At 50.7% G+C, this 12,732-nt stretch overlaps 1 protein-coding gene and 1 pseudogene across 5 annotated transcripts in view; one reads left to right on the top strand and one right to left on the bottom strand.

Annotated features, from left to right (window-relative positions):
* Positions 1-12,340, bottom strand: part of Wt1 (WT1 transcription factor) — a 43,479-nt gene extending 31,139 nt beyond the window's left edge. Inside the window, exons 1-3 of one of the 5 annotated variants that reach the window (XM_028766814.1) lie at positions 11,430-12,340; positions 5,915-6,037; positions 5,419-5,521 (exon numbers count right to left, since the gene is read on the bottom strand). In XM_028766814.1, coding sequence (XP_028622647.1) covers positions 5,419-5,521; positions 5,915-6,037; positions 11,430-11,868 — 665 coding nt within the window. In that variant the 5' untranslated portion in view covers positions 11,869-12,340. Of the gene's footprint in view, positions 1-5,418; positions 5,522-5,914; positions 6,038-6,871; positions 7,314-7,775; positions 7,846-11,429 lie in introns of those variants that run through there. The other 4 variants (XM_028766815.1, XM_028766816.1, XM_028766817.1 and 1 more) reach the window with 4 other exon arrangements.
* On the top strand, positions 796-914 carry LOC114621007 (annotated as a pseudogene).
* Positions 12,341-12,732: the final 392 nt, after the last annotated feature.

Below are 12,732 nucleotides of genomic sequence, written 5' to 3'. Positions count from 1 at the left end.
TGTTTTGTTTTGTTTTGTTTTGTTTTGTTTTGTTTTGTTTTGTTTTGTTTTGTTTTGTTTTGTTTTAAGTGGAGACACCCAGCATCATCAGTGGTAAAACTTTGAGAGAAAGACTTCTACTGTGATGGTCCAGCACTGGACCAAGGGAGAAGTCTCCATAGCCTCTCCTCTACCCCTTAAGCAAGGCACATGTGGAGAGACTTCCACAGAGCCCCGTTCCTGCACTGATCCTCTCTCTCCACGGTGCTGTGGAGGCTGACTGCCCTGAACTTTCTGCCCAGCAGGCTGCAGTGAATAATTGTTTCATAGTCTCTCTCTTGGTATTGTACCTGCTCTCAAGCTCACCAGCTAACCAAAGGAAAACCCACTGGGGATTCTATTTCTAATAACAAACACTTGCTCAGCATACAAGTTACAGGAATATTTGGGACTAGATTTTTCCCCCTCCCTGGATACGGGTTCAATTTAAGCCTGTAGCTTTGCTAACATGGCCCACCACCCTGGATGCCACTTCAGACCTTCCACCTCTGCCTGCTCTGTGGGAAATGAACAGAAGTTTGTACTATATAAAAATACACTGTACGATCTACATGGTTTCCCAAAGGAAGACAAGTGAAATGAATGGTAATTTTATTTTAAGGACACCTGTCATCTGATTTACGACGTAATTGAAGTCCAGTCCACTTGGTAAGCCATGGATATCCCTTTGACCTACAGTTTCCAAAATTCCACAGAAATTTTAAGGTCTACAGGTCAGGGCTCTACTCAACACATAAGTATTAGAGAATCATCATCATCTACGGCCATACCACCCTGAACTCGCCCAATCTCATCTGATCTCAGAAGCTAAGCAGGGTTGGGCCTGGTTAGTACTTGGGTGGGAGACCACCTGGAAATACCGGGTGTTGTAGGCTTTTAAAAAAGAGAGAGAGAAAAAGAATCATTAACATTCCATTAAAATATTTTTTAACAAAGTTTTTTTTTGTTTTTGTTTTCATTTTCATTTTTTTTTAAATTGGAGTAGTGCTATCTGCTAAAAAGTAAACATGGAACAAAAGAAAATCTTCTCATTAAAGTCTGTACCTCAGCTAAATAAAGCCAAGTAAAGCTATGGGCTAGAGCAGTGCTTCTCAATCTGTGGGCCTACAGAGCAGATATATACAGCCACAGTGTATAACAGTACCAAAATTACAGTTACACAATAGCAATTAAATAATTTTACGGTGTGAGGGCAGGTCATCACAATATGAGAAACTGTATTAAAGGGTCAAAGCATTAGGAAGGTTGAGATCCACTGGGCTGGAGAGATAAGTTTGCCTATTAAGAACACTGGCTGCTCTTCTAGAAGAGCAGAGTTCAATTCCCAGAACCCACCAGAGGCTTGAAACCACCTATTATACTTCTAGGGCATGTAACACTCTCTTTTAGTCACTGCATGTACATGGTACAGAGTTGTATATGCAGACAAAACAGCATACACCTAAAACAAATAAATATAACTTTTAAAAAAAGAAAGACATATGATATATAAAGCTAATAGAAAAGCAAAGGGATAGGTTAAAACAAAACTACATCGAAAAACTAACAGGAATGTATTTCACACAGTGCCCAGCACTTTTCAGAGTAGCAGTGAGGCTCACCCCATGCTGTAGGAAGTGGCAGCTCCTACCGTAGGAATAGGTTAGCAAGCAGAAGAGCCAAACAGTGAGACCTGGAAGCAATGCCCAGCTAGCTGCCTTGTCTGGAAAGAAACTGCAATGGATTCTGATGAGTGAGGTTGGACTTCACTACACCTCACTCTGAGAGATCATGTGGTTCACCCTTCCCTGAGATCTTGCTTCTGAGCAAGCACAAAAAAGTGTAAGCCTGGAAGTCTCGCAGAACATCACAGATGAGAAGAATAATCTGTACTCTAGAAGTCTTTAAGGGGCTTCTACTGTACTGAGCATCATCCCAATGCTGGTTGTCTGATGGTAAGGATGGAGCTGAAGGAGCCTGAAGAAAACTGCCTTTGACAAAACCCACCAGGGAAAATACTGCCCATAACACTCTCTATGGGAGGTGTGAGTCAAATGGACGTCTACCACCATGGGAGAGAATAAGATCATTCCCAGAGGACAGCACTCAGCTGTGAGAGGGGAGGTGCAGAGAGCAGAAGAATGAATTGGAGCCTCGCTATCTGAACTTTACTATTTCTTATCACGTCCCACCTGGGGGAGCACCACCTCTCAGTCTCTTCCTTTGTAAAATGGAGGTGATAACCCTTTGCCCACCTCAAGGGATAGTGATGTGGATGCACTATGTCAATATCCAGAAGGTATTTTACACTGACACCTGACACATGAGAGGTCTGTGCAAGCGTATGCACTTACTATTTATCCGTAAAAGATCTTGGCATAGAAAAGGGCATGTTCAGAATCACTCGTATTTGGAGTAAAAATGGCCTTTGGAATCCCTTCCATGGATTTCTAAGCTTACCTCCTCATCAGTAAGATGGAAGTTATAGCATCTACTCCATAGGTAATAAGATTGATGAGTGAGCTAAGCATGCTCCTGGAGACAGAAGATGGTGTAGGGACAAAAGAGACTTTCTTCAACTCACATTAGTACTCTGCCTATTTAGTGCCACAGGTGCAGCATTTCTGTGTCACAAACTAGAGAATGACAGTAGACCTCAAGCCTGGGGAGACAAAGGGAAGAGGGGGCTGAGGTAGGGGAAGCATCAGAAGTGTCTGCCTCAGGGTATCAAGTGCAACAGGGCAGACTTGCAAGTTGTTTCCCCCAAGGTGCTCTCAACTTTAGAAGGAAAAAGGTACCAAGCCAAGGGCCAGTAAGCAACCACACCACTGACCATCTGAAATCAGAAGCTAAGCCAAGTAGCCATTGAAGTTTGCTCCCATTGTCTCTGCTACTTGAAGATTACACTCACATGAGTGATTAAACACATTTCAAATGGTTTTTAAAATAGAAAAGTATGTTACCTTAGTACACTTGCCCTTGTCATTCCTTTAGAAAATCATGTGTATTTGAAAAGGGATTACTGATACTCTGAATCTAAGGCAAGCATCAAAGATGCGAGTGAGTGCTGCAAGGAAGCCATCTCTCCCTACAGAAGTCACAACTGGTCTTGCTGTGCCTTTACTTAGGAAAGCTATATGTTTTTAGGAGATCGTGTTAAAAATAAGATCAAAGCAAGTTTTAGAATGTCATAGAAAGAATAAAAGGATAAGCAAATATTTATGTAAGGTGAATCTGACAAAATTGTTTTCAACAATGGCCAGTCAGAAGCTGGGCTAGAAAATATGTGTGTTTCATATACAAGATATGATCTTGGTGTTGGGTGATATAGTTCAATGGTAGAGGAGATGCTTAGCATACTAAAGGCCCCAGTGACAAAAACCTGTGACAATCAGAACGACTTTTTTCCCATCCCAAGAGAGTAACCATAGATTCATCCCAAAGTCACATTCCATCACAGAATCTCCCCAAATCAAAAATCCACAATGGCAACTTCGTTTGGGAAAATGATACTAAATCATAGATTGTGATCACTTTATCCAAGATATCTTCTTGTGGCAAGCTCAGCCCTTCTGATGGATGCCCTTCCCAGAGTCCCTCAGTACGGGTCAAGGTTTGGGAAAAAAGGAATAAGCGATATAGAGTGTGTGTGCGTGTACACACACACACACACACACACAGAGGAGGGGGGAATATTATGTCTTGCCAGTCCCCAGCTCCCAAGAAGGTACAGGCTCCATCTCAACATTGACCACTCCCACACCAAGCTCTTCCTGACTGAGGGGACCAAGGCCTTCACACCAGGAACTGTTCCAGAGGTGCACGCGTGTGCACACACACACACACACACACACACACTTAGAGCTACTAGAATAACAGGAATGACACTCTAGCAATAGACAGGAAGGGTGTCTGTGGCTGTTGCCTCCACTCCCACAAGGGAAGAGGCTTCCACCTGGAGTGCATGCCACTGTTCTGGTGATCTGGGCCCCCTGAGACTGGCCTCCGGGTAGCACAGTGGCTCTGCACTAGATAGGGAGGGGGGGAAATGGATATGTCCCTCCCTGCTCCTTGTGCATAAGTTTCTTTCCCTCCTGCCTGAAGAAAAGCGATGTGGAATCCAAGATTCGATTAGATAGGATGAATTTTTCACGCCAAATAGAAACATTTTCGAAGTTAGAGCACTCCAGAGGGGCAAAATTAGAGGAGACCGGGCTTTATGCCTCAGATACCATGATGAGAGAGAAAGACTAGCCCCAGGGTCAATGCACCTGAGGCCCTAGGTTGCACTGCTGCACTGCAGGCTCCAGTGTCTACAGCAAGGACGTTCCCCTCCTCCACCTCAGGGACTGGAGGTCCCCAGGCGCGACATTCCCCCACCCAATCTCCCACGACAGACGCTTTTCCTTCCTTCATTACCTCACTACCTCCTTCCCTTGACGTCAGCCTCCCGGAGTCAAGGGGCGGGAGGATGGGAATGGGTTTGGGGCAGTCGGTGTCAGGATCCCCATAGTACAGGGGGGAGGAGGGAACGGTGAGGTAATGCGCACCCAATCCTCTGCAGCCAAGACAAGGCGCGCAGCACCTTCCAGCCTGTCATGGACCGGTGTGTGTGCCTCACAGTTACTAAGCAACGCTATCTGCGACGCGGGATGCCCGCCAAGTTCACCCAAAGTTGAAGAATAAATTTGGGGAAGAAAAGGTGGAGAGTGGAACTAGAGACCAGAGGAGGGGGAGGGGGCAGAGTTTAAATGAGGAAAAAAGTCGAACTTCCTTCTCTCGGGAGCAAGGAGGGGTTGCGTGCCTATGCAGACATCTCCATGATCACCATCTCGAGCAAAGGCCTCCAAGCGTACACAGGGCAGTCACAAAACACGTCTACAAAATCCTGCCACTGGCCAAAACTTAGAGGGCAAGAGTAAGGGGAAGGATGTGGCCCACTGCTTAAGTAGTTTGGCCTGTGTGTTCAGTTGACACGGAAGGCGTTTAACTAGAAAGACGGAGTTAGAGTGGATTTGGTCACTTTTTTTTTTTTGGTCGGAGCAAGTTAAAGGCTCATGACCGGGCATGGTGGCATATGCCTTTAATCTCAGCACTCTGGAGACTGAGACAAGGGAATTCCTCAGTTCGAGGCCAGACTGATCTACAGAACAACTACCAGGACAGTCAGGAAAATTCTGTCGTAAAACCATAGAAAAGAAATAAGCCTTCAAAGCGGCAGTTCCCTTTTTATCTCCAAACACAACAGCCTTCATTTATATGCAAAGCAATAACCCAAGCCACCCGCCTTAATTTGAGTGTCTAGGTCTACAAAAGACCTCTTTTGCCTCGAGTTGTCAACGTCGCCCAAAGTCAGGCTCACGTGCACTTCCCAGAACCTAGTCGCCCGCACTTTCTTACCTGCTGTAGGGCGTCCTCAGGAGCAGAGCCTGGCTGCCTGTGCAACTGTCCGTAGGGGTGTGGCAGCCATACACTGGAGGTGGCACAGAATACTGCTGCTCGCCTGCCAGAGAGTCAAGGGCAGCAGTGAGCGAGACTCCGGAGTGCGAAGCACAGGCAGGGGTTCTGGTGCAGTGGGGAGCGTGCTGAGCCTCGGACATTGAGGTCTGGCGCCAGCTGTGTGACAGCGAGGCCGCCTCAACTCAAGGACTACTTCCTCACTTTAGGTTGCTCTGCCTTCACTCAGGCATTGGTAGCCTCGCCTGAGGGGCGTTTTTTCTTAGCATACTTGGAACGGAAGGAGATTCGATCTTTCAAATAGGGTAAAACAAGCCAGTATTTCTAAGGTCCCTTTAAATGTCGCTTCCTCAATTTGCTAGGGATTGAAGATTCTGATAGGATGCGGTAATATAGATGGGGCATCCGGTAAAGACCCGCATCTTTCCCACTCACTTACCCAGCGAGCCCTGCTGGCCCATGGTGTCCTCGTGTTTGAAAGAATGGTTGGGGAACTGCGCCGCATGATGTGAGGGCGTGTGGCCATAGCTGGGCGCCCCGTCGAAAGTGACCGTGCTGTATCCTGAAGAAGAGGCAGGAGAAAAAGTACAAAGTCAAGTAGGTTTCTGAAAAGGCAAAAGTATCAGCAGGACCCGAACCCAGGTGGCAGCGGGCACCCGATCTCCGAATTTGCGTCAGCAGTAGAGCCGTCCTCTGCCACCTCTGCCACCATCACCTCAGCCTTCTAGGACTTCAGGCTTGAAGCGAAGGACCAAACTCTGTGGTGGGAACTAATCTTATCCTTTTTCCCAAATAAAATCCCAAATTCTCAGCTTTTCCCCAGTTCTTCTGTGCCTGTCTTCCATTGCTGAATAGAGCCTCCAGCAAGTTGGGTGCAAAAACCGTCGCCTGCCTGACGGAGAAACTGTCTTTCTTAAAAACAAACAACACCATGGCTCTTGCGCTGAGGCGGCTCGGCCCAGAGAACTGGGTTTCCTCCGCTGACCCCGCTTTGACTCAGGACTGTAAATCAAGGACCCGTGCACCAACTTTCATTAATTACTCTGAGCCAGTTCAACGGTCTGCGCTTTAAATGGACAGAGTAATTACCAGGGCATGTTACCTCTCTGGACTGCACGGCCTGACACCAAGACACCCAAAGCCTTTAGGAAAGCTTGTAGGGGCGGGGGGGGGGGGGGGAAGGACCCTTCCAGTTAGGGCGAATCTTGCCCCACAGGATACTGTCCCTACCTATCCCTGTGTAGCAATGTCTCAGCCCCTTGCCTCCGTTTCCCTGCTGAGAAGCTGAGGCTGGTGATCTCCCCTCTCTCTCAAATGCATGAAAATCAACGTGGAGTCTTGAAAATCGAATTCTTTCATAATATTGTTACTAAGTTTCTATAAACACATTCCCCACCTGTTTTGCCAAAGCTCAGGTTGGTGTGGAAGGGGACATCTTCAGGATCGGTCTAGAGACTTAATTGAGGCAGGGCCTCCTCCTCCCCTCTTGGTGAAGCTTAGAAGAGAGAGCCAGGACTTACAGGATAAAATGCAAATGAGGGCTGACCCTCACAGAGTGGCTACTCCCCCTCCCTTCAGGGCCATCGCTGTAGCCCCAGTGGCTTCCTACTGCGCAGTCTCTAAATCCCAATAAATTCTAGGGGCTGAAGTGGAATAAAGTGTCCACCTGAAGTGGAAATTTCTGGTTTCTTTGGAGACTCAGTTATATCATATGATGTTTTTACCCACCAGTTGATCGATTGAGGTCCTTCAGTCAATAAGAGGTTGCTGAGACCATTCATTCAGTACAGGGACAGCAGGCCAGCTATCTCGAATTTCAAAATACAAAGCGGACATCCACTGCCCAAACAAAAGGGTTACTCCGGCGCGCAGTCAATGCACGATACCGCTTGTGGTGTTTTACAGTGAAGGGGAGAAATGGGGTACCATGGGAATTGCCAAGTTGTATGCTGGGAAGGCTTAAGTGACCGGGAGAACTCTGGTTAGTGATTGAGGGATCAGCCAACTTTCCAACCTGGATGAGCCCTGAGTTTCTCTGCTTCTGAAGTGAGGAAAGACAACCCTCAACCCTGATAACTCTTGGCTGTGGGTTAATAAGTACATGTAGCCCTCCAGAGTTTTCCTTTTGAGAAACAAGGCCTGGCTCTGCTTGAGGCCTACAGCTTACAAACGAAATATGGGTGCAAGCACCCACCCGAGTTTTCCCAGCAGAAACACGGAGTTTGTGGAAAAGCCCTTAAACAAAAAAAAAAAAATAGGGGAAGGAGGGAGAGCAATAAAGAAATTTTCTCTAAACGAACCCGTCTCCATTCCTGAGCCGAGTAGCCAATGATCTCAGGCCACTCACGATCTCAGACCTGCTGCTCAGCCGCTGGTAACCAGAGCTGCTGGTGCCCCGGCTGCAGCTCCCACGCCGGGGACCTCGGCTCCGCAGTCCGGAACTCCGGCTCGAGGAAGCCGGCACCCGGCAAGGCTTCCTACCCGCCTTCTCATAGACGAGACCCGCAAACTTCGGCCGAAGCCGCAGCCTTGAGCCCCTCCCTCGGGTCTCCTGGGAGGGGCAGCAGTGAACGCGGCGGGATCGGAGGGAGAGCTCTTTTAATTAGAAGCTTATCAGAACTCGGGCTGATTAGGAACCCGCTGTACCGGAGGACTGAGCTGAGCCCATCTCGAAAAGGGCGGGAGTGGGGGCTCGCAGAGAGATTGCTGACTTCGCGAAGTTTCAGGGTGTTCAAAGGCTTCTTGTTCAGGCCTCGGAGGGAGAGGCCCTCGCAGCCAAGGTAGCCACTTTCCCACGGTTGATCTGGACCAGGGAGGGGAGAGCAACCTTGACATTGCGGGAAGGAGAATAAGGCTCTGTGCTCTCCTCCCCTGCCTCCACTGCGGAGGAGCCCGGAACAGGCTGCCCAAGCCTGGCCCTGGAGAGCTGAGGGGGAGACCCAACATCAGGCAAGGCCAGGAAGGTGTTCCGGAAAACCCAGCTGCCAAGGGATAGGTGGAGTCCTCACTCCCACCCAACAACAGTCTTTGATATGACCGGAGGGGGGCGCCTTTGGCCCCATCACAACTGATCTCCCCTCACGGACTAGCAGGGCGGAGATCCCCAGGGCCTAGGCTATCGCTGATAGGCGCACTACAGGGCAGGAGGTGGGGGCGGGGGTCAGAAGCTGACTGCCAAGCCCTGCATCGGTCCAGCCTAGGAAAATCCTCACCCCCACTTCTGGGTCCTGACGGACTTCCCAACCATCTCACTCTCGTAAGTTCAGGGCTTGTTAGGCTGAGCAGAGAAAATCCATTTCAACCATGGAGCCAGAATTCTGGGAGAAAATAAGAGAAAATGTGAGTTCAAGTCCTACCTCTGCCTCTTAAAGCCTATTCTCTCAGTGACTGGATTTAGGCACCCAGTATTAAGAGGTTCTTTAGATCTCAGTGCTTCTTGTGAAGTACTATAGCCATTAGCTGTCTTAACGGGTGATCTACAGCCCCACTACATCCCACCAAGTAAGGTTTGCTTTTTGCTAAATTAATGTCTAGAAGATTGTGGTGTCGGCTATAGAAGGAATGGGGGTGGGGATGAATGTCCTTAAGAAACTGAGGAAGGAAGGAATGAGTGTCATAGTTGCTCTCCCAGGCTTGCAAACAATTCCTCTGGACAGTAGAGTCGAGCAAGCTGACGGCCATTTTCACATTTCCTAGGGACAGCTGACAACATCTCCTAATCAAAAACCCCAAACTGTATCCTGCATTGTTGAATGGGTCCATAGGAAACCCTAAAGTAAAAGGAGTGAATATTCAAAGAATCTCGGATCTTGAGGGTCCCTCCTAGTTGCTGGGGGTGGGGGGTTGAAAGCAAGCAGCTTTACACTTCTCACTTCAACTCCCAGGAGCCAAGGAAACCCACAGGCTCTACTTGCAGGACCCACTTGTTTTAACTAGGAGAGAAAAGGGTAAGTTTCCTAACAGACACCTGCTTTCAGGTATGTCTCTACACAGGCCTTCACTTGGTTTGAGAAGAGCAGGGCCTGATGTGGAGCCTTCACCTGCTGCCTTCACCTCATTTCCCAAGGTTTCTTCTGTAGCAGCCCAACCTGTCTACTCCAGAAGAATCTGTATGCTCCCACCACCACCACCTCAAGTATACTAGCAATGCCCTTCAGCTTTAAATTCTCAGCCCCACCCATCTTCTACTGTGGGTTTTTTTCTACAAGACCCGCAGTGCAGAATGCTAAGCTCACACAGAGCCTAGAAAGACTCAAAAAGATGGTGGCCCATTAGTATTTGCTGGCCAGAGGATTATAGATCAGTGAGCGTCTCCAAATATCAGCCATGCTCACTCAAGGCATACACATGGGTGATGGTGGCTTCTTTTCTGACCCAGGGAGGTTTAGACGGGCTGTGTGTTCTGTTTTTAGACTCTGGTCAGATCTCCTCCCGTTTTGCCTATAACTTCTGACCTAACCCAAACCCGGGTTGTCCATCCCAGTTCTCCTCTTAGAGGCGAGCAAACTGACCTGGAGGGTTGCCAAAAGTAACACCTGCCTACTAGAAAGTGATGGCAAGATCAGGGAGCCTCTGCAAAGGCACCAAGCTCTTTCCTCAACATCTCTTGTTCAAAACTCTAGTTTCATTTATCAAAGACCTAAAATGGAGGGACCCCCAGAGTTGAGCTCCAGGTTTCTTCTCCTCAAGACCAGGGGTTCCCGTTCTTCAGTGGTTTCGGTTTCGTTAGGGCTTCGAGCGGTCGAGGTGCTCCAAACTAGATTCAAAAGGCCCTAGAGAGCCCTTTGGCACCTCCTGCACCTCCCCCAAACGGGGGCCGGCTCTCCTTCCCCCTCCCCGCACATTTCAGAAACACCCAGATCAAGGACATCAGAAATTTTGGTCCAAAAAAAGCCGTCTGTGTCAGTAAAGATTTTCCTAAAACACCAACATCGACTCAAACGAAATTAGATTCTCAACAGCAAAGGAATCAAGTGAGAACAAACGAAGAAAATGACAGGGGCCCAGGAACCACGGTTCTGTCCCGGCGCTAACGAAAGACAGGTGTCTGGTCTCCTGCTAAAGTTAAAAAATAGACTCATACATTGACTGAAGACCCGCCAATAAACTTGTTCTTGTTTCTACATCCCAAGGCTTATGAAATCTTTCCCCAGCCTAACTTCGGTGTACGTGACTAGGAAACACACAAGGAACGCCGAAAGGAAGAAGGCCACCTTTTCCCAGCCTCACTCCAGGGATTTGGTTCGGTACTGGTTGGAGTCGGACCAGACAGGGTGTTTTTCCCATCCCCGCGGCCTTCGAACTATTGAACTCCAGGAGGGATCCTAACAATGCTACCTCTTTTTGCAAGGTACTCGGGAACACTGACTAGGTTCCCCCAAAGTGTTAATCCTTCATTCCAAAACTCTCTACACAGCTTAAGGTGAGCCTGGAATGAGTCAGTGCCTATGGAGAGCTCGAAGATTTTAGGGTCGGCTCTTTGGGTTTGTCAGAGATAGCAGAGGGGGTCCCTAAACGTCAGTCCCACTCGGAGTCCTCTACTTAGTCCGTCTACCCTAGATGCCTTAAGAGTCAACGCCTGGTGAGGCCTTACGTATCAGACTTTTTCCTGGTGTAAAGTCACACGCTACAACCAATCCTCTCTTCCTCCTCCCGGGGAGTTCCGAAATCTCTAGGACACCCCGGGGCCCCAGATGTCCTCCCGCGTCCTGCGAACTACCGGACTCTGGGGTCGTGTTCGGCAGTGTGTAAGTGGTGGTGGTGGTGGTGGTGCGGTGCGGTGTCACTAGAATTTGACAGAGCCCACTCCCCCGGTCCGCTACTTTCAAGACTCCTTTGGAAAGCAAATGGGTAAGAACTGGCATTAGGAAGGAACAGAGGAGGGGAGAAGCGGCATGGGACCAGGTCACGGAGCCACTACCGCGCGTGGAGGTCGCGCTGTCCGGAATCCTTACCTTGGTTGCGGATAGTGGGCTGGCTCTCCAGGCAGCTGGGCAGGTAGGGCGCATTGGGGAACATCCTGGCTTGGCCCGAGGATGCCTGGCTGGGCGGGGGAGGACCGAAGGGTCCGTAGCGACAGGCCCCGGCGGTACCGGTGAACTGGCCCGAGAAGTGCAAGGTGAAGGCGCTCAGGCACTGCTCCTCGTGCGGCTCGGCGCCGCCCCAGCTGGGCTCCTGTTTGATGAAGGAGTGGGGTGGCGGCGGAGGCGGCGGCGGAGCGGGAGGAGGCGCGGGACCGCCCAGCGACCCGTAAGCCGAGGCGCCCGGAGGCGCGAAGTCCAGCACGGGCGCCCACTGCGCCGCGCCGCTCACAGGGAGCCCGCAGCCGCCGCCGCCGCCCAGCGAGGACACGGCGGGCAGCAGCGCGTTCAGGTCCCGCACGTCGGAACCCATGAGCTGCGGTTCGGATGCGGACCGCTCTCCGCTCCTGCGATCCTGCGGACTCTCGGCGCAGGACTTGGCCCAGATGCTGCGGGGTCCTCGGTCCCCAGGCTGCTCCGACTGCTGAACGCACCCGGGCTCCCGGCGGAGCGTGTGCTGAGACGCCGGCTCCGGGACACACGTGGAAGCCGGCTCCTGCGACAAGAGGAAGTCCAGGATCGCGGCGAGGAGGCGGCGGGCCCGGGTTCCTGGGCTGCCGTCCTCTCTCTGAGTGGGTGGGTGAATGGGTGGGTGGGAGGGAGGGCGGGAAAGGGAAAGGGGGAGCGGGCAGGCGGTCGGGCTGCGGAGAGCCCCGGGTGTGGGCGCTGCCTTGAACTCCTTACCCCAGCTGCCTGGCTGCCCCCAGCTTCCCAAAGCTCAAATAAGAGGGGCCGGCAGCAGGGAAGGAGGAGGAGTCAGGATGCTCGGCCCGCTCCATTCACACTGCAGCCCTAGCCTAGCTCAGCAAAGCGCGCTGCTCGTCCGGGTTACTCGCATCGGGGGCGTGGGGCGGGCCCGAGGGAGCGTTCAACTCGGAGACACCCTCCTCTCTGGCCCGCCACGTGCTTTCAACTGGTCTGTATGGCAAGCCTCCCCCTGCTTCCCCAGCTGGCCTTCCCAAGTATAGGCGCCTTGAGGTAAGGCCCTCTAGGTAAGTAGGGAGTTCCCTCGGCGGCGTCGGACCGAGGTAGGAGAAAAATCGGGGTTGTTAATCAGAGAGGGTGGGGTGAAGGGAGGGGCAGGTGGGCTCTAAGAGGGCGGGAACCAGAGAGCCCAGAGAACTCTCCTGGGTTCTGAGGCAGATAGCCTAACTTTGAGGCTTATCTCCTCCCATGT

This window comes from Grammomys surdaster, unplaced genomic scaffold (assembly GCF_004785775.1).
Source record: "Grammomys surdaster isolate TR1022 unplaced genomic scaffold, NIH_TR_1.0 170, whole genome shotgun sequence".
NCBI lineage: Eukaryota > Metazoa > Chordata > Mammalia > Rodentia > Muridae > Grammomys > Grammomys surdaster.
This window is presented reverse-complemented; position numbering and strand designations above follow the sequence as displayed.